The following is a 21042-nucleotide window of genomic DNA, read 5'->3' as shown; positions in this document are numbered from 1 at the left end:
AGACCAATAACAAGCAGCGAGACTGAAATGGTAATTTAAAAATTACCAGCCAGGCATGGTGGCTCACACCTGTAATCCCAGCACATTCAGAGGCCGAGGCAGGTGGATCGCTTGAGGTCGGGAGTTAGAGACCAGCCTGACCAACATGGAGAAACCCCGTCTCTACTAAAAATACAAAATTAGCCAGGCATGATGGCACATGCTTGTAATCCCACCCAGCTACTTGGGAGGCTGAGGGAGGAGAATTGCTTGAATCCGGGAGGCAGAGGTTGCGATAAGCCGAGATTGCACCATTGCACTCCAGTCTGGGCAACAAGAGCAAAACTACTCCGTCTCAAAAAAAAAAAAAAAATTACCAACAAAAAAAAGTCCTAGACTAGACGGATTCACAGCAGAATTCTACCAGACATTCAAAGAACTGGTACCAATCCTTCAATCCTTTTGACACTATTCCACAAGACAGAAAGAAGGAAACCTCCCTAATTCATTTTATGAAGCCAGCGTCACCCTACTACCAAAACCAGAAGAGGACATAGCCAAAAAAAGAAAACTACAGACCAATATCCTTGATGAACACTGATGCTAAAATCCTTACTTAACAAAATACTAGCTAACTGAATCCAACAACATACTAAAAAGATAATCCACCATGATCAAGTGGGTTTCATACCAGGGATGCAGGGATGGTTTAACATATGCAAGTCAATAAATGTGATACACCACATAAACAGAATTAAAAACACAATCACACGATCATCTCAACAGATGCAGAAAAAGTACTCAACAAAATCCAGCATCCCTTTATGATTAAAACTATCAGCAAAATTGGTATACATGGGACATACCTTAATGTAATAAAAGCCATCTACGACAAACCCACAGCCAATGTAATACTGAATGGGGGAAAAGTTGAAAGCATTCCTCTGAGAACTGGAACAAGACAAGGATGCTCACTCTCACCACTCCTCTTCATTATAGTATTGGAAGTCCTAGCCAGAGCAATCAGATAATAGAAAGAAATGAAAGGCATCCAAATCAGTAAAGAGGAAGTAAAACTGTCACTGCTGACAATATGATCGTTTACCTTGAAAACCCTAAGGACTCCTCCTTAGGAGTAAAGCTCCTAGAACTGTTGAAAGAATTCAGCAAAGTTTCCAGATACAAGATTAATGTATACAAATCAGTAGCTTTCTGTACACCAACAGCGACCAAGAAGAGTATCAAATCAATAACTCAACCCTTTTACAATAGCTGCAAAAGAAATAAAATACTTAGGAATACACCTAACCAAGGAGTCGAAAGACCTCTACAAGGAAAACTACAAAACACCACTGAAAGAAATAGACGACCCAAATGGAAACACATCCCTAGTGTGATTTTTGAGGGGTGTTGAAGAGCCTTGTTTTGGCATATTACCAGGGTTGGTTTTCTGGTTCTTTCTCATTGGGTAGGCTCTGTCAGAAGCAGGTCTAGGGCTGAAGGCTGTTGTTCGAATCCTCTTGTCCCACGGGATATTCTCCCCACTTTTCCTATGGATGTATCTTCCTGTGAGCCTAACTGCAGTGATTGTTGTCTATCTTGTAGGTCTAGCCACAAGACAGTCTACAGCGAGTCTACCCAGCTCTGGATTGGTACTGGGGGTTGTCTGTACAGAGTCCTGTGATGTGAACCATCTATGGGGCTCTCAAATACACATTCTTTTCAAGTGCACATGACACATTCTGAAGGATAGATCATATCTTAGACCACAAAACAAGTCTAAAAAATTTAAGACTAAAATCATATCACGTATCTTTTCTGTCCACAATCATACAAACCAGAAATGAATAACAGGAAAAAAAATTGGAAAATCCACAAATATCTGGAAATTAAACAACATACTCCTGAACAACCAATGAGTCAAAGAAGAAATCAAAAGAAAAATAAAAAAAGTCTTAAGACAAATGAAAATAGAAACACAACATACCAAAACTTTGATACAGCAAAAGTAGTTCTATGAGGAAAGTTTATAGCAACAAATACCTATATTAAGAAATAAGAAATATCTCAAATGAACAACCTAATTTTATACAACAAAGAAATAGAAAAAGAACAAATTAAGTCCAGAGTTAGCAGAAGGAAGGAAATACTAAAGGTCAGAGCAGAAATAAATGAAATGGAGACTAGAAATTAATTTAAAAGATCAATATAAGAAATAATATTAAAAGATCAGTTGTTTTTTCAAAAGATAAGCAAAATTGACAAACTTTTGACTAGACTACTATGAAAAAAAGAAAGAAGATTAAAGTAAATAAAATCAGAAATGAAACAGGAGACACTACAATTGATACCACAAAAATACAATCATAAGAGACTAATATGAACAATTATATGGCAAAAATTTGGCCAACCAAGAAGAAATAAATAAATTCCTAGAAACATACAACCTACCAAAAATGAATCATAAAGAAAATCTGAACAGGCCAATAATGAGTAAGGGGAATAAACCAATAATCAAAAAGCTCCCTAACAAAGAAAACTCCAAGACCCGAGAAGTTACGCTTCTCAAGCATTAGCATCACTTCTTTAAATTCTTAGTAGAATTCACCAAACTTCCAATAAACTGAAGAGGAAGGAACACTTACAAACTCACTTTATGAGGCCAGCATTAATGTGATACAAGAATGCTGTAAGAATAGAAAATTACAGGCCAATATCCTTGGGGAACATAGATGGAAATATTCTCAACAAAATATTTGCAAACCAAATTCAATAGCACATATAAAAGGATCATACACCATGATCCAATGAGATTCATCCCTAGGATGCAAGGCTGCTGGTTCGACATATGCAAATCAATAAACATGACATGCCACCTTAAAAGGACGAAGAATAAAAATCATATAATCGCATCAATAGATGCAGAAAAAGCATTTGACAAAATTCAACATCGTTTCATGATAAAAACTCTCAATACATTAGAAAGAATGTACCTCAACATCATAATGCTATATATATGACAAGCTCACAGCTAACTTCATACCCAACAATGAAAAGCTAAAAACTTTTCCTCTAAGATGAAGAGTAAGACAAAATGCTCACTCTCGCCACTTCTATTTAATATAGTACTAAAAGTCATAGCCAGGGAAATTAGGCAAGAAAAAGAAATAAAAGGCATCTGAATTGAAAAAGAAGAAAAAAATTGTCTGTTTGCAGATGACATAATCTTATATAAAGGAAACCCTAAATATTCCACCAAAAAAAAAAAGATTAAAACCAATAAATGAATTCAGTAAACTGGCAGGATACAAAATTGACAACAACAAAAGTCAGTAGCATTTCTATACTCTAACAACTATCCAAAAAATTAAAAAAAGAAAATCCCATATACAATAGTATTTTTTAAATATACAGAAAAAACCAAGACAGTGAAAGACCTGTATACTGAAAACTATAAAATACTGATGAAATAAATAGAAGACACAAATACATAGAATAATGTCTAATGTTCATGAATTTAAAAAATTAACACTATTAAAATATTCATACTACCCAAAATTGTCTACAGATTTAATGTAACCACTACCAAAATTCCAATGGCATTTTTCTCTAAAATATGAAAAACAACCCTAAAATTCATAAGAAAACATAAAAGTCACCACATAGTCAAAGTAATCTCAAGCAAAAAAAAAAAAAAAAAGCTGTTAGGCATCACACTATCTGATTTCAAAATACACCACAAAGCTATGATAATCACGACAGCAATATACTGGCATAAAAACAGACATATAAGTAAATGAAACAGAATAGAGAGCCCAGAAATAAATCCACGCATGTACAGTCAATTGATCTACAAAGGTACCGAAGAACACGCAATGACGAAAGCACAATCTCTTTAAAAAATGGTGTCAGGAAAACTGTATATCCACATGATATCCACATGATAAACTGTATGTCCACATATGAAACTGGCCAGTCTTCTCACACCACATACAAAAAATCAGTTCAAAATGGACTAAATATTTAAACATAATACCTAGAACTGTAAAACTACTAGAAGAAAACATAAGGAAAAGCCTTATGGCATGGGTCAGGGCAATGAATTTTTGGATACACTCCAAAAGCAGAGGCAAGAAAAACAAAAATTGACAAACAAGACTGCATCAAACTAGAAAGTTCTGCACAGCAAAGGCAACAGAGTAAACAGACAACCTATGGAATGGGAGAAAATATGTGTGAACCATATACGAGGTAAGGGGTTACTATCCAAAATACTAAAATACATATTAAGAAACTCAAACACTCAAAAGCAAAAAAAAAAAAACACAAAAAAAAAACCTGATTAAAAATGGGCAAAGGATTTGAGTAACATTTGTTAAAAGAAGACATACAAATGGCTAACTGGTATATGAAAATATGTTCAACACCACTAATCATTAGGGTAATGCTTATCAAAACTATAATGAGATATCACCTCACAACTGTTAGGAAGGCCATTACCAAAAAGATGAAAGATAAGTGTTGCCAAGGATATGGAGAAAAAGAAACGCTTGTACACTGTTGGTGGGAATGTAAAGTGGTACAGACATTATGGAAAACGGTATGGTGGTTCCTCAAAATATTAAGTTACCAAAAGATTCAGCAATCCTGCTACTGGGTAATTATCGAAAGGAAATGAAGTATCTCAAAGCGATATCTGCACTCTCATGTTCACTACAGCATTATTCACAACATCCAAGATAGGGAATCAATCTAAGTGTCCCTCAACAGATGAACAGAGAAAGAAAATGTGGTATAATGGTATAAAGAAATGTGGCATAATGGAATATTATTTGGCCTTATAAAAAGAAGAAAATACTGTCACTTATAATAACATGGATGAATCTGGGGAACATTATGCCTACTGAAATAAGTTAAGGAACACAGAAAGACAAATGATCTTACTCATATGTGAAAAAAGCTAATTCCAAAAGGTTGTATACAGTATGATTCCATTTATATAAAGGTTCTGAAATAAAAATTTAGAAATGAGGGGAGGAATGAGGTGGGTGTGATTATAAAAGACAACATGAGGGATCTTTGTGGTGATGGAACTACTCAGTATCTGTGATGAATACACAAACCTTTTCATGAGATAAAATTGTATAAAACTAAATAAACACATACACACAAGTAAAAGTGAAAAAATCTGAGTAAGATCAATGGATTGTATCAATAGGGGTATCCTGGTTGTAGTATTGTAATATAGTTTTTTGGGTGTTTTGTTTTTTTGTTTTTGAGACAGGGTCTCACTCTGTCACCCAGGCTGAAGTGCAGTGGCACAACCGTGGCTCACTGCAGCCTCAACATTCCCCAGGGCTCAGATGATCCTCCCACCTCAGCTGTAGCTGGGACTACAGGTGTGCACCACCACACTCAACTAATTTTCGTACTTTTTGTAGAGATGGGGTTTTACCATGTTGCCCAGGCTGGTCTCAAACTCCTGGGCTCAAGTGATCCGCCCACCTCGGCCTCCCAAAGTGCTGGGATTACAGCCATGAGCCACTGTACCCAGCCTGTACTACAGTTTTGCAAGATGTTGCCATTGGAGGAAACTGGGTATAGGATACACAGAATCTCCCTATATTACTTCATATAACTGCACTGAATTTACAGCTATCTCAATAAAACTTTCAATTAAGAAAAATTTTTTTTAAACTTTAGCCTAAGAAGTCAGTCTCCCTGGACTCTAAATTTTTTTCAGAGTTTAATTCAAACAGTGTAGCTAGTGTGGGACATAAATGACTTACATTTGGGACATCAATTGCTATTTCCCTCATGGCACTGGGTCTGATGTCATTCATTGCCTGCAAGAAATCATTCAGAGTAATCTTCACCAGTCCAGCCACCTTGACATCGGGGAGGTTAGGCTGTTTTTTCAGAATTCTCCGCAAGGCACAGAGACCTACAAAGAGAGGAAAGTAACACAAGATTTGTCTTTTCCTTCATAAATACAGACTGAATTGATGGCTCCAGTGGCCCATCTGGAGTGGCCACCGTGAAGACACTGGCTGCAGTGGGGGAGGCATGGCCAGGGCTGCGTACTCCATGAAGCCAGTGGGAGCTGGGAACAGGTAGGAGCCCTGCTCTTTTCCAAGTTGGTGGGGCATGAGCCCCACTCACCCAGGCACAGCTGCAGCCGCCCAGCCATGGCTGTGGACCCAGGTATCCCTCCACTCTTGAGAACCCAGGAAGCACCCCCTGCCCCAACAGGCTCCAAAGTGCCTGCTTCTACTGCCTGGCCTCTCCCCAGTCCCAGAAAAACTTTTTGCCTGCTCTGATTTCAGACCAAAGTTAAGGCTGAGCCAAGCCACTGTCATGACCCACCTAGGTGTTCATGTGCTCAAGGTGGCACTGACACACCAGCTCCCTTCCACCTTGGTCCCCTCCAGACTTTGGGTGCCAGTGAGTATGGGAGGGAGGCTGAGGGTGGTTCGGCGCAGTCCTGCAAGCGCCCCTCAGCATGAACAGCCCAGGCACCATGGACAACATGATTGATGGCAGCAGGAGGCAGAGAGGCTCCTGGGCAGAAAGGAGTGAGTCCCTGGTAAAGCCCCACCTTTAAGCCAGGGACAGCCCGAAGCATGGAGGGCAGGCTGTCAGAGCTGTGTAGAGTCTGCAGCCGAGAGCAACAACTTATGGTGCTTTTTCTGGGCCTACCCATGGCCACCCATGGACCAATCAGCATGCACTTCCTCCCTTCTGAAGCCCATAAAAACCCGACTCAGCCAGACTCACTGGGACATCAGGACTACCAGCTGTGAGAAGGAGCTACCCACTCTGGGTCTCCTCGCCACTAAGAGCAGGACATTTGCTGGGACACCCTGCCTATGGAAAGGAGCCACCCACTCCGGGTCTCCTCTCCGCTGAGAACTAGACACTCGTTGGGGCAACCTGCCTGCAGAAAGGAGCCACCCACTCCAGGTCTCCTCTCTGCTGAGAGCTGGACACTCATCAGGCTGACCAGCTTGAGGATAGGAGCTACTCACTCTGGGTCTCCTCTCCGCTGAGAACTGGACACTTGCTGGGATGCCAGATAGGAGCTACCCATTCCAGTCTCCTCTTCACTGAGAGCTGGACATGCATTGGGACAACCTGCCTACAGAAAGAAGCTACCCACTCTGGGTCTCCTCTCCACTGAGAGCAGGACACTTGTTCGGATGACCCACCTGCAGAAAGGAGCCACCCACTCCAGGTGTCCTCTCTGCCAAAAGCTAGACATTTGTGAGGACAGCCTGCCTGTGGACAGGAGATACCCCCTCCAGGTATCCTCTCTGCTGAGAGCTGGACGCTCATCAGGACGACCCGATGGCAGAAGGACCTACCCACTTCAGGTCTCCTGAGAGCTGTTCTGTTGCTCAATGAAGCTCCTCTCTGCCTTGCTCACCCTCCAGCTGTCCACATACCACATTCTTCCTAAAGGCTGGACAAGAACTCAACACCTACCAAATGGCAGGACTGAAAGAGCTGTAACACAAACAGGACTGAAACACGCCCACTGGTCACCACATTTTGGGCATCAAGAAGAAGAGGAGCTGTGGCTCTTTGGGGAGCCCAGACGCAAGGGCTGTGATCAGAGCTGTGATACCAGAGCTGTGACACTCCTTTGGGGCTCTGCTGTTTCCAACATCTCCAAGCTTCCAGGTACCACCACGTTACCTGGTGCCCACAGTGGAAAACACTTGTGGTATGCCTGGTCCAGCCACATCCTCACACAGAGCTGGCGCCTGTGCCTGCACCTGGAGCTGTCCACTCCACTGCAGCCAGCATGCCTGGCTGTGTGCAGTGGCCAGACTTTGGGCTCACTCACACCCGCTTCACTGCTCTGCGCCTGGCTCACCCTTGGCAGGTGTAGGATCCAGGTCGATAGCACAAGCCAAGTACAGCCTGCTGGACCAAGTGGGCAGAACAAGCCCAGTGGGCCCGAGGATAACTCAGGCAGAGGTGCCACCGGCCACAGAGGCTTCTGGCTGGAAAAGTGACATGCTAAGGATCCTGTGACAGAATTATCACCAATAAAAATAATAAAAAACCCAAACCCCATGCAAGATTACAGCATTTAAAACATTTTGTCCTTGTAGGGGAGGGGATGAGAGGTGGGAAGGGAGGTGGAAGAATGTGAAGGATAAATGTAAAAATCTAAGCACTTAGTTTTGGCAATGAAAATATGACAAATATTTAATATGAGAAAGCATTATTTACAAATATAAAATAGAATTTACAAAACAACATCCATAAAAAAAAGCCATAATGATTTATCGAAATAATTTGTTTGGGAAACTTCTTTTAAAAGAGCAAAATACTGACTTCCACAATGGTTGAACTAGTTTACAGTCCCACCAACAGTGTAAAAGTGTTCCTATTTCTCCACATCCTCTCCAGCACCTGTTGTTTCCTGATTTTTTAATGATGGCCATTCTAACTGGTGTGAGATGGTATCTCACTGTGGTTTTGATTTGCATTTCTCTGATGGCCAGTGATGATGAGCATTTCTTCATGTGTTTTCTGGCTGCATAAATGTCTTCTTTTGAGAAGTGTCTGTTCATGTCCTTTGCCCACTTTTTGATGGGGTTGTTTGTTTTTTTCTTGTAAATTTGTTTGAGTTCATTGTAGATTCTGGATATTAGCCCTTTGTCAGATGAGTAGGTTGCAAAAATTTTCTCCCATTCTGTAGGTTGCCTGTTCACTCTGATGGTAGTTTCTTTTGCTGTGCAGAAGCTCTTTAGTTTAATGAGATCCCATTTGTCAATTTTGTCTTTTGTTGCCATTGCTTTTGGTGTTTTAGACATGAAGTCCTTGCCCACGCCTATGGCCTGAATGGTATTGCCTAGGTTTTCTTGTAGGATTTTAATGGTTTTAGGTCTAACATTTAAGTCTGAAGTCAGTGTGGCGATTCCTCAGGGATCTAGAACTAGAAATACCATTTGATCCAGCCATCCCATTACTGGGTATATACCCAAAGGACTATAAATCATGCTGCTATAAAGACACATGCACACGTATGTTTATTGCGGCACTATTCACAATAGCAAAGACTTGGAACCAACCCAAATGTCCAACAACGATAGACTGGATTAAGAAAATGTGGCACATATACACCATGGAATACTATGCAGCCATAAAAAATGATGAGTTCGTGTCCTTTGTAGGGACATGGATGAAACTGGAAAACATCATTCTCAGTAAACTATCGCAAGGACAAAAAACCAAACACCGCATGTTCTCACTCATAGGTGGGAATTGAACAATGAGAACTCATGGACACAGGAAGGGGAACATCACACTCCGGGGACTGTTGTGGGGTTGGGGGAGGGGGGAGGAACAGCATTAGGAGATATACCTAATGCTAAATGACGAGTTAATGGGTGCAGCAAAACAACATGGCACATGGATACATATGTAACAAACCTGCACATTGTGCACATGTACCCTAAAACCTAAAGTATAATAAAAAAATAAATAAATAAATAAATAAATAAATAAATAATAAAAATAAAATAAAAATTTAAAAACAAAACAAACAAAAAAAGAGCAAAATATTAAAATTAAAACATGCTTTTGCCCCTGCCCTTTTGGTAAATACATTCAAACTAGAATTACTAAGTTTTAAGGTATTGGGGAAACACATGCAGGGAAACATTCAGGTGGCAGTTGGAAATGTGATTTTGGAATACAAGAGCAAAGCAAACTTCAGAGTGATGTGCATACACGTAAGATTTGATATTATAGCAATGCAGAGATCTATAGGGGAGGCTAGTGAGGGGGTCAGGGATGGAGGAATAAGTGTAGAAGGCTCAATCTTAGGAAAGCCCATCAATTGAATAGCATAAAAAGAAACGATGTTTTAAAAGGGAGAGAAAAAACAGGATGACATAGAATAAAAGGTACTAAAGCAGCCAGGAAGATAGTCAACAAAGTCAAATTTAGAGAGATCCAAAATAAATTCAAAGATATCATGCTGACTTGAGAAGTTAGATACTAAGTTCTTTGTCTTTGCTATTTGCTTGAAATTTAAACACTGACAAGAGTGAATGTCCTCTCCATCAGGCTGTGCAATTTACAGCCCTCTGATCTGTGATAACCTTTAGTCTAGAAGACAGTAAGTCACTATATGCTCTTTGTGTTAAGAGTGTTTAATAAAATTCCACTTTGAAGGAGTTTAATCTCAGAGATCTCTCAGAAATCCAGTCTGAATATCTAAAGTTATCCTGGAACACCAGCTAGCTCCCATGATTTTTTAACCTTTCTTGTTCAAAACACTATACCTCGATACATTTTTACTAAATTAAAATGATACCACTCCATCATTTTGTTTTCACTTATTTGAACTTTTATATATAAACAGAAGCATTAATAAAAAGAAAGAAGACACAAAACTCCACAAAACAGGGTTGAGTATCTTTCTCTACCCAGAAAAAGCAGTGAATAGTACAAACATACTCCAAAAATAGATCCCCTGCTTCCTGAAGACAGCAAGTCACTTATTTAGGACATCTTACAAATACCCACTTGCTTTTTCTGCCTTCCAAAATGCTGAAAGATGGTTCTTCACATCTCTTGCACTTCTGCTTGACAGTAAAATCACTGACTGCCTCTGTTCAAGACTATCTTTTAAAGGATGTTGGTATGCAGGAAAAGAAAGTGTCTCTCTCCAAAGCAAAGGATAGACATGCTTACTGTCCATTATAAAAGATTCAGGTTCTACAATTCAAGGCTCCCCTACTGTGATGCAAGCCTATAAAGGCTCAGGTGTCAGGTAGCCCACTGTATCACTCCGTGAAAACTGAGGCTCGGGAACTGGTGCGAATGCTGCTACTCTAGCTAATTATGTTGCTGCCACATTCTGTCCTTTGACTCTTCTGCAGCCACTCACAAAATTTGTTAGAATAGAGTAAAAGTAGAGTAAAATCTCAGACCCTTTACAATTCTTGACATGTTTATGTTTGCTATGGTTTGAATGTTTTTGTCTCCTCCAAAACTTATGTTAAAACTTAATCCCTAATGACACACTGATGGGAGGTGAGGCCTAATGAGAGGTGTCTCCACCCTCATGAATGGATTAATACAGCTATAAAAAGGGCTTGCCCTTTTTCTTACCCTTCTGCTATGTGAGGACACAACATTCCTCTCCTTTAGAGAATAGGGCATTCAAGGCACCGTCCTGGATGCAAAGAGACTGAGCCCAAACCTGCCAGCACCTTGATCTTGGACTTTCCAGCCTCCAGAACTGTGAGAAATAAATTTCTGTTCTTTGTAAATTACCAAGTGTGTGGTATTTTGTTATAGCAGCACAAACTGGACTAAGACGATAAATTGGGTTGGTTTACTACTTGACATCCTCATTAGTTAAATGGAGCAGAAGCATTAAAAAATATTCAGTGATAAAGACAGTCCCTGACTTAGGATTCAACTTAAGACTTTTCAACTTTATGGCCAGGTGTGGTGGCTCACGCCTGTAATCCCACCACTTTGGGAGGCTGAGGCAGGCAGATCACCTGAGGTCGAGAGTTCGAGACCAGCCTGACCAACATGGAGAAACCATGTCTCTACTAAAAATACAAAATTAGCTGGGTGTGGTGGTGCATGCCTGTAATCCTAGCTACTTGGGAGGCTGAGGCAGGAGAATCGCTTGAACCCAGGAGGCAGAGGTTGCGGTGAGCCGAGATCGCACCATTACACTCCAGCCTGGGCAACAAGGGAAAAACTCCGTCTCAAAAAAAAAAAAGAGTTTTCCACTTTACAATGGTACAAAAGCAATATGAATTCAGTAATTTTCTTGCAACGCTGGCCAGCTGCAGCAAGCTACAGTTCCAAGTCAGCCACACACATATTTTGACTCACAAGTTTTTTCAGGACATATCCCCATCATAAGTTGAGGAGTATCTATGCAGTGCTATGTTGTATCAAACAGTACCTTGTAGCATGGGAAAATTTAAGCTGTTCCTAAAATATCTAACATAAATGGATGTAATCAAAATACTTCAATGCCAGATAGTATCTGGCAATACTTGCCAATATTTCTAATTTGGACCAGATACATCACCCTACTGAGACAGAAAACCTGAAACAGGAAAAATGGTCTAATAATTTTCCTGCCACATTTTTTTATATCATGCAAACATAAAATCTGACAATAAATGATACATTATTTTCATTTAAGGAAGGGGTCTAGAAAACGCAGGCAATATGTGGTTTTTAAAAGTATATTTAATATTATAATATAAACATATTTATAAAATAACAAAATATCTATTATGTCTAATACAAACTACAGAATTTAAGCTGGATAAAATCTCCACTCCTCTGAACATAGAAAGAAAATAGTAATTCACAGGAGGAAAACAAAGGCAAGAGAAACATGGAATTTTTCAAAAGTTAAAAAATAGTGAAGTACAAGCTGGGCACGGTGGCTCACATCTGTAATCCCAACACTTTGGGAGGCTGAGACGGGTGGATAGCTTGCATCCAGGAGTCCAAGACTAGCCTGGGCAACATTGTGTGACCTCATCTCTAAAAAAAATTAAAAAATTAGCCAGGCTTCGTGGCTTGTGCCTGTAGTCCTAGCTACATGCAATGACTGTTTGAGCCCAGGAAGTCAAGACTGCAGTGAGCCATCATCATGCTACTGCACTCAGCCACTAAACTTGGGTGACAGGTGAGACCCTGTCTCCAAAAAAGTAAAGTACAAAGACTGATCCTGTAATAAACATAGCACAACTTAATGTACCCAAATAATAAGTAAACATATGTTGCAATGTTTGCAATGCATACTAGCCCCTAATAAGCCAAGGAGACAAACATAGGATATTCACTAAAGGTCAAGTCAAAATGTTTAACTAAAAAGACGATGGGAAGAGGATGAAATAATAAAAATACTTGCTTATTCCAAAAGAATGAAAAAAAAAAAAAAAACAAGCAGAAAAAAATACAAGTGGGGCAAATAAGGAAGTAGATTAAACCTAAGTATTTTAAGATATTACCCTAAATATAAATGTATTAAGTACTTGAATTTAAACAATGACAACAGCAGATGGATTAAAAAAATAAAACCCCAATTTACCCTGCATACAAGTGATGTATCCAAAATATAAGAATACAGAAAGGTTGAAAGTAAAAGAATAAAAGGAATACTATGCAAATATACACAGAATGAAATATACATGGAAGGATAACAGCGCACCTATATCTACTATCAAATAGGCATTAAGTAAGAGGCATCACCAGACACTCAGGGTAATAAAAGGATCAATTCACCAAGAATATACAAAATTCTAAATTAATACATGCCTGATAACAAAATTCAGAATATAGAAAACAAAAGTAAACAGAACTAAATGGAGAAACAGACCTTGCTTGCAGATTTTAACATACTTCCCTTATTAGACAAAATTTTTTAAAAGAATATATAGAACATATCAGAAGATATGAAAAACAAAATTAACTCACTTATCCTAATTGGTATATATTAAAAAACGACACCAAAATAATAAAATAACTCTGTTTTCCAGCATACCAAAACTGACCCTATGCTAGGACACAAAGCAACTCTCCATGTAACTCAAGGATTGAAATCATAAAGTGTAGTTCTCTGACCTCAGGAGAATGAGTAACAAAATCAGTAACAAAAAAATGCTAAGAAATACACAAATATTTGAAAATCAGTTAATTCATTTCTAAATAACTCATGGTTCAAAGAAAATCACAATGAAAACTGAATTTTTTCAACTGAATAATAATATAAATATCACATGAAAATCTGTAGGATGCTGCTACTGCAGTACTGAAGCGGACACTGGTAGGCTTAATGTAGATAGAAAAAAAAAAAGACTTGACAGTCAGTGAGGCATTCATCTTAAGAAATTAGAAAAAGAAGAAGAAATTTAACCAAAAAGAAAAAAGGAGGGAAATAATGAAGAAAACAAATGCACAATTAAAAAAAGTAATCAGGGGAGGCCGAGGCGGGCGGATCACGAGGTCAGGAGATCGAGACCTTAAAAAAACAAAAATTACCGGGCTGGCGGCAGGCCCTGTATCCCACTACTCGGAGAGGCTGAGGCAGGAGAAGGCTGAACCGGAGGCAAAAAAAAAGTAATCAGTAAAGCCAAAGGTTGGTTGTCTGAAAATGTGAGAGAAGAGACACATTTCCAATACTAGGAATGAAAAAGCAGACATCATTACAAAACCTACAGTCATTAAAAAGATAAGAGGATAGTAGGAATAACTTTATGCCAAATAATTTGAAATGTAGATAAAATGAACAAGTTTCTAGAGGAAAAAAATTTACCAAAACTAATATACAAACAAAAAAACTATACAATTTGAATATTTCAATAGATATTAAAGAAATTAAATCTATAATTAAAACCTTTCCCACAGAGAAAATTCTAAGCACAGATGGCTTCACTGATAAATGTCACCAAATACTTAAGGACGAATATGACATTAATTTTTAAAAAATTGTTCCAGAGAAAAAATAATTCCCAACTTGATTCACAAGAGTAGCATAATCTTGCTCCTCAAATCTTAAAGGGACATTACAAGAAAAAAAAATTACAGGTCAATCTCTCTCATGAACATAGGTGCAAATATCTTTTTTTTTTTTTTTTTTGAGACGGAGTCTCGCTCTGTCGCCCAGGCTGGAGTGCAGTGGCGCAATCTCGGCTCACTGCAAGCTCTGTCTCCCGGGTTCCCACCATTCTCCTGCCTCAGCTCTCTGAGTAGCTGGGACTACAGGTGCCCACCACCACACCCGGCTAATTTTTTGTATTTTTAGTAGAGACGGTGTTTCATCGTGGTCTCGATCTCCTGACCTCGTGATCCGCCCACCTCGGCCTCCCAGAGTGCTGGGATTACAAGCGTGAGCCACCGCGCCCGGCCAGGTGCAAATATCTTAAACAAAACATCAGCCAAAAGATCAATACATTAAAAAGAATTACAAAATTGTGACAAGTTGGCTCTATTACAGGAATGTCAGATTCATGTAACATTTAAAAATCAATCAACATCATTCTTCCCATTAATAGAATAAAGAGATCATATGACTATCTCAATAAATGTAGAAATGTGATAAAATATCATTAATTATATTTTTTAAAAAGCTAGGAATAGATACAAACCTCCTTATCACAGCAAAAAAAATTCTTAATATTAAGTAAAAGTTTGTAAACTTTCTATTAAATCAAGAATGAGATAAGGATTACTATTGTTACCACTTCTGTTAAATACTGACAGAGGTCCTATGTAGTACAGTAAGTCAAGGAAAAGAAAGAATAGGTGTAGAGTTGAACAAAATAAAATTTAAAACTCATTATTTGAAATGTATACATAGAAAACTATAACACAACTGATAGATAAAAAACTCAAAAGAAGTTACATACACACTACTAAAATTTTGTTTTTTGTGGTTTTTTTGAGACAGGGTCTCACTCTGTCACCCAGTCTGGAGTGTAGTGGTGCAATCTCAGCTCATTATAGCCTCAACCTCCCACACTCATGCAATCCTCCCACCTCAGCCTCACAAGTAGCTGGGACTACAGGTGCATACCACCACGCTCAGCTGTTCTGTAAATTTTCTGTAGAGATGGTGTCCCACTATCTTGCCCAGGCTGGTCTCAAACTCCTGGGTTTAAGGGATCCTCCCAGCCTTGGCCTCCCAATGTGCTGGAGTTATAGGTGTAAGCCACTGCGCCTGGCCCACACTATTAAAACTAATAAGTGCATTTGGCAAGGTAGTTAGACACAGTCAATACAAAAAAATTTACTTTTTCTATTGGGAGGCCAAAGCGAGTGGATCACTTGAGGTCAGGAGTTCATGACCAGCCTTGCCAACATAGTGAAACCCTGTCTCTACTAAGCTACTCAGGAGGCTGAGGCACAAGAATTGCTTGAACCCGGGAGACAGAGGTTGCAGTGAGCTGAGATAGTGCCACTGCATTCCAGCCTGGGTGACAAAGCAAGACTCTGTCTCGAAAAAAAATTTTTTTTACTTTTTCTAGATACAGCCATGCACTGCTTAATGACAGGGATACGTTCTGAGAGATGTGTCTTTATGCGATTTTGTCGTTGTGCAAACATTATAGAGTATACTTATACAAATCTAGATGGTATGGCCTACTATACATCTAGGCTATATGGTATAGCCTATTGCTCCTAGGCTACAAACCTGCAGAGCAAGTTACTATACTCAATACTGTAGGTAACCGTAACACAATGGTAAGTATTTGTATATCTAAACATAGAAAAAGAAAAGGTACAGTAAAAACACAGAATAAAAGATTTAAAAAGATCGTGCCACTGCACTTCAGCCTGGGTGACAAAGCGAGATTCTGTCTCAAAAAAAAAAAAAAAAAAATTTTTTTTTACTTTTTCTAGATACAGCCATGCGTTGCTTAATGACAGGGATATGTTCTGAGAGATGTGTCTTTATGTGATTTTATCATTGTGCAAACATCAAAGAGTATACTTATGAAAATCTAGATGGTATGGCCTACTATACAGCAAGGCTACAAACCTGTAAGGCATGTTACTATACTCAATACCATAGGTAACTGTAACACAATGAATGGTATTTGTGTATATAAACATAGAAAAAGAAAAGGTACAGTAAAAATACAGTATAAAAGATTAAAAAATGTTATACCTGTATAGGGCACTTACCATGAATGAGGCTTATAGGACTGGAAGTTGCTCTGGGTAAGTCAGTGAGTATGTGCTGAGCAAATGTGAAGGCCCAAGACATTACTATACTCTACTGTAAACACTATCCACTTAGGCTACACCAAATTTAAAAATAATAATACTAATTACACTACTACTTTACAATGGTTATGATGTCACTGGATGATAGGAATTTTTCAACTCCATTATAATCTTACAGGGCCACTGTAGTATATACCATCCATCCTTGACTAAAACATTGTTATGCAGTCCGTGACTATACTAACATAAAATAACTACAAGTGAAATTTTACAAAATGCCATTCATAAGTGCATTCAAAAAACCAAAGTACCTAAGAATAAATCTAATGAACAGTATGCAAGACTTTTCTTTTTTTTTTTTTTTTTTGAGATGGAGTCTCCCTCTGTCGCCCAGGCTGGAGTGCAGTGGCGCAATCTCGGCTCACTGCAAGCTCCGCCTCCCGGGTTCCCGCCATTCTCCTGCCTCAGCCTCTCCGAGTAGCTGGGACTACAGGCGCCCGCCACCACGCCCGGCTAATTTTTTTGCATTTTTAGTAGAGACGGGGTTTCACCGTGGTCTCGATCTCCTGACCTCGTGATCCGCCCGCCTCGACCTCCCAAAGTGATGGGATTACAAGCGTGAGCCACCGCGCCTGGCCTAGACTTTTCACATAAAACTACAAACTACCTGGAGGGAAATTAAAGAAAATCTAAAATAAAATGAAGGAATCTAAGAAGTTCATGGATTACAAGGTATTAACTTCCCAAATCTCTCCAAATTGATTGAAAGACTAATAATTCCAATCAAAATGCAAGCCAGTTTACTGGGTGGGGAGAAGGAAGAACCTGACACACTGATTTTAAAACTTCTATGGGAATGCAAAGGGCCAACAATAGTCAAGAAAATTTTGATGACCATTTTTAAAAAAAAATATCACTTACCCTCCAGAAATTATGACTTTTTATAAGGCTGAAAGTATTAAAGAATTTCAGTATTGTGGACAAGGATAAAAGACCATTGAGGCAGAGCAGAGAATCCAAAATGAACACAAACCCTTGATTTATGTACAACAAAGGTAACACAGAAGCAAGGTAGAAATGGATGGTCATTTCAATAACTGGTATAACATATCTATATGAAAAAAAGTGAAGCAATTAAAGATAGCAACATGAAAGGAAAAACAATAAAAGCATCAAGAAGATAAGAGAAAATATACCTAACAGTAGATTTGACCAAGATTTCTTAAGCTAGCTACAAAAATCACCAGCCACGAAGGAAAAGACTGATGAACTGCATCCTTTATATCAATATATATTATAATAAATATATAATTACAAACTTTCTGTTCCTCAAAAGATACTACAGAGAATAAAAATGCAAGCCACAGAGTAGAAGATATTTAAAATACATATATCTAACAAAGGTCTCACAACTAAGCTATATTAATAACTTCCACAAATCAATATATTTTTAAAAAGTAACCCTACATAAAAACTGAATAGATACTTGACAGGAACATCACAAAGAAAGACATCTAAATGGTCAATTCAAATATAAAAAGGTACTCAGTCTCAGTCATCAGGGAACTAAAACCACAATGAAATACTGCTATAAACTCCATGTCAGCACCCATGAGAAGAAATTGCAATTTTCACACACAGCAGGTAGAAAGGTAAATTGGTAAAATCGCTACAAAAAAGTTTTGGCAGTATTTAGTAACAAGAATCCTATAACCCAGTAATTCCACTCTTAGACAAATAAGAGAAATGCATACATTTGTGCACTAAAAGGCATATGCAAGAATGTTCATGGCATTACTCATAATACTTAAACAATCGAATTTAGCAATGAAAATGAACTCCTGCTATACAGAATAAAATGATGAAGCTCCCAAACCATAAAACAAGTGAAAGAAGAGAGGACAAAACAGGCAAAACTGATCTATGGCATTCGAAGCCAGGAGAGTGGTTGCCTTTTGGGTTGAGGTGAGCATGTAGTGGCTGGGAAAGGGTCTGAGAGAGGTACCAGGAAGCTAGCAATGCTCTGTATCTTGATCTGAGTGGTGGTTACACAAGTGTGTTCACTTTGGAAAATGCATGGATCTTTTAGCTTATGCTTTCTTATGTATACATGTAATACATCGAGAACGAAGTTTATTTTTAAAAAGTATGTAAAAAGTGTGGTGAAAGTAAAAAAAAAACTATAAATAAAGCAACAACACAGAAGCTGGTTTAAATAACATTGAGGGATGGTAGTTTTAGAAATTATAAACTGCAGTTTAAAATGAAATATCATTGTATCAGTATTAGCTCATCAATTATAACAAAGGTACCACACTAACACAAGACAGTAATAATGGGAGAAGCTAGAAAAAAGGGAAGTTATATGGAAATTGTCTGTACTTTCTGCTTTATTCTTCTGTAAACCTAAAACTGCTCTAAAAAAAAGTCTATTAATTTAAAAAAATTTTAATAAAATGAAAAAACTCAGTTCTAAGTATCCATATATATATATACAATGAAGTTTATTCCTTAATATTTTATTACTAAAACAGGAAAATATTTTTATTTAGAGTACTTTCTAATCAGAATAATAAAAACCATGATGATCTAGGAAAATAAATCCATAAAAAAGGTTTTGGGGCTGAATGCAGTGACTCACACCTATAATCCCAGCACTTCAGGAGGCCAAGGTGGGAGGATCACTTGAGGCCAGGAGTTTAAGACCAGTCTCGGCAATACTGCAAGACCCTATCTCTTTAAAAAAATAATAAAAAGTTTTGGGAATTTTCTATATAGAAATCCTGATCAGGCTCAGAATCATTGCAGGACATATTTATAAGCTGACTAGTGTGCAAAATATACTAGAATACAAAATATAGATTATATGATTTACAGTATTCACAGAGAGTTTTGATTTGCCAGAATATTTTATACAAATGAATATGTTTGGTATGAAAGGCAGGGTGACTAAAGAAGAAAAACAAAACTTGAGGAGAGATAACAGCATTTTTTACATGCCATTACTTTTTTTTTTTTTAAGAGACAAGGTCTTGCTCTATTACCCAGGCTGGAGTGCAGTGGCACAATCATAGCTGACTGTAGCCTCAACTCCTAGACTCAAGCAATCCTCCCACTTCAGCCTCCCAAGTAACTAGGACTACAGACACACACCACCACCACTGGCTAATTTTATTTGTCTTAGAGACAGAGCCTTGCTACATTGCCCAGGCTGGTCTCAAACTCCTGGCCTCAAGTTATTCTCCTGGCCTCGCCTCCCAAAGTGCTAGGATTACAGGTGTGAGCTTAGTGCACCAAACTGGTTTTGAAAATATTTTTTCAAAATAGTTCTCAGTAACGGAACCACTGTTCTTGTATTTCTTGCCAATTCAGTTACAATTCATGTTAAAGGAAAGCAATTATTAAAGTACTATTATATCATAAAGCCACTGAGAAGATATATTCATTGACAACAGGAGTTACTCTTCCATGGGCACTCTTTTCAATATTAACTCATCTATTCACTCAAAATATTCAACAAGAACCTCCTAGACATAATTACTTCATAAAACAAATGTACTGAGCGCTTACATATGAGGGTACACAAGAAGGCAAATCAATCTCTCACAGCTAACAGTCTAATAGGGGAGACATCATAATGCGTAGTTATTATAAACTATGCCAAGTACTGTGACATGGAAAGAACAAAGTGGCACAAAAACACATGTCAGGAACATCGAACTCAGTTTCAGGAAGGATTAGTTTACCTAACGACTCTCACAGAAATCATTTAGTACATTCCTTTATTTCACAAATGAAAAACTGAAACATATATCTAAGTTCAAGTAGTTAGCCCTGAAAAGTGAATTGATGTTAAATGAGATAAAATGGGAATTGGGGCCAAAGAGGCAGCCGACTACTCCAAGCAGGGGGAACAGCATATAAATAGAGACAAGAATGAGCATAGCACTTTAGAGATTAGGAGGCCCTATAGAATAATAAAAGATAAAATCCCAAGTCTCCGGAGTTCAGCCTTTATGGAAGAACATGTTTAAATAAACCTAAATCCAACTCTATTAATTCGTTTGTAGGTATGTCAGGATATAAAGTATGGTGGATTGTTAGAAAGGAGGAAAGACCAATAGGTAAGTTTACTGATTTGCAAAAGCTATAAAAACATAAGAGATCCTGGAGACCCCTGCCACAGGCCTTCAGATTCTTTCCCATTCTGAAGTATTGATTCTGGACTCTATATAAACGTATCATATTTTACACAACAAATGCTATTCTTGAAAATAACATGTAAGTTGAAAAACAGAATTTGTATGAATTAAATGTTAAATATAT

The 21042-nt window shown here is 38.2% G+C and overlaps 1 protein-coding gene across 5 annotated transcripts in view; it reads right to left on the bottom strand.

Moving 5' to 3' along the window:
• Positions 1-21042, bottom strand: part of AFG2A (AFG2 AAA ATPase homolog A) — a 392555-nt gene that overhangs the window by 335517 nt on the left and 35996 nt on the right. For all 5 annotated transcript variants that reach the window (XM_032146808.2, XM_058436727.1, XM_058436728.1 and 2 more), the window contains exon 10: positions 5769-5923. In XM_032146808.2, the coding sequence (XP_032002699.1) occupies positions 5769-5923 (155 nt within the window). The remainder of the gene's footprint in view (positions 1-5768; positions 5924-21042) is intronic.

The sequence above is a fragment of the Hylobates moloch genome, unplaced genomic scaffold (assembly GCF_009828535.3).
Source record: "Hylobates moloch isolate HMO894 unplaced genomic scaffold, HMol_V3 SCAFFOLD_3, whole genome shotgun sequence".
In the NCBI taxonomy this organism is placed as follows: Eukaryota; Metazoa; Chordata; class Mammalia; order Primates; family Hylobatidae; genus Hylobates; species Hylobates moloch.
This window is presented reverse-complemented; position numbering and strand designations above follow the sequence as displayed.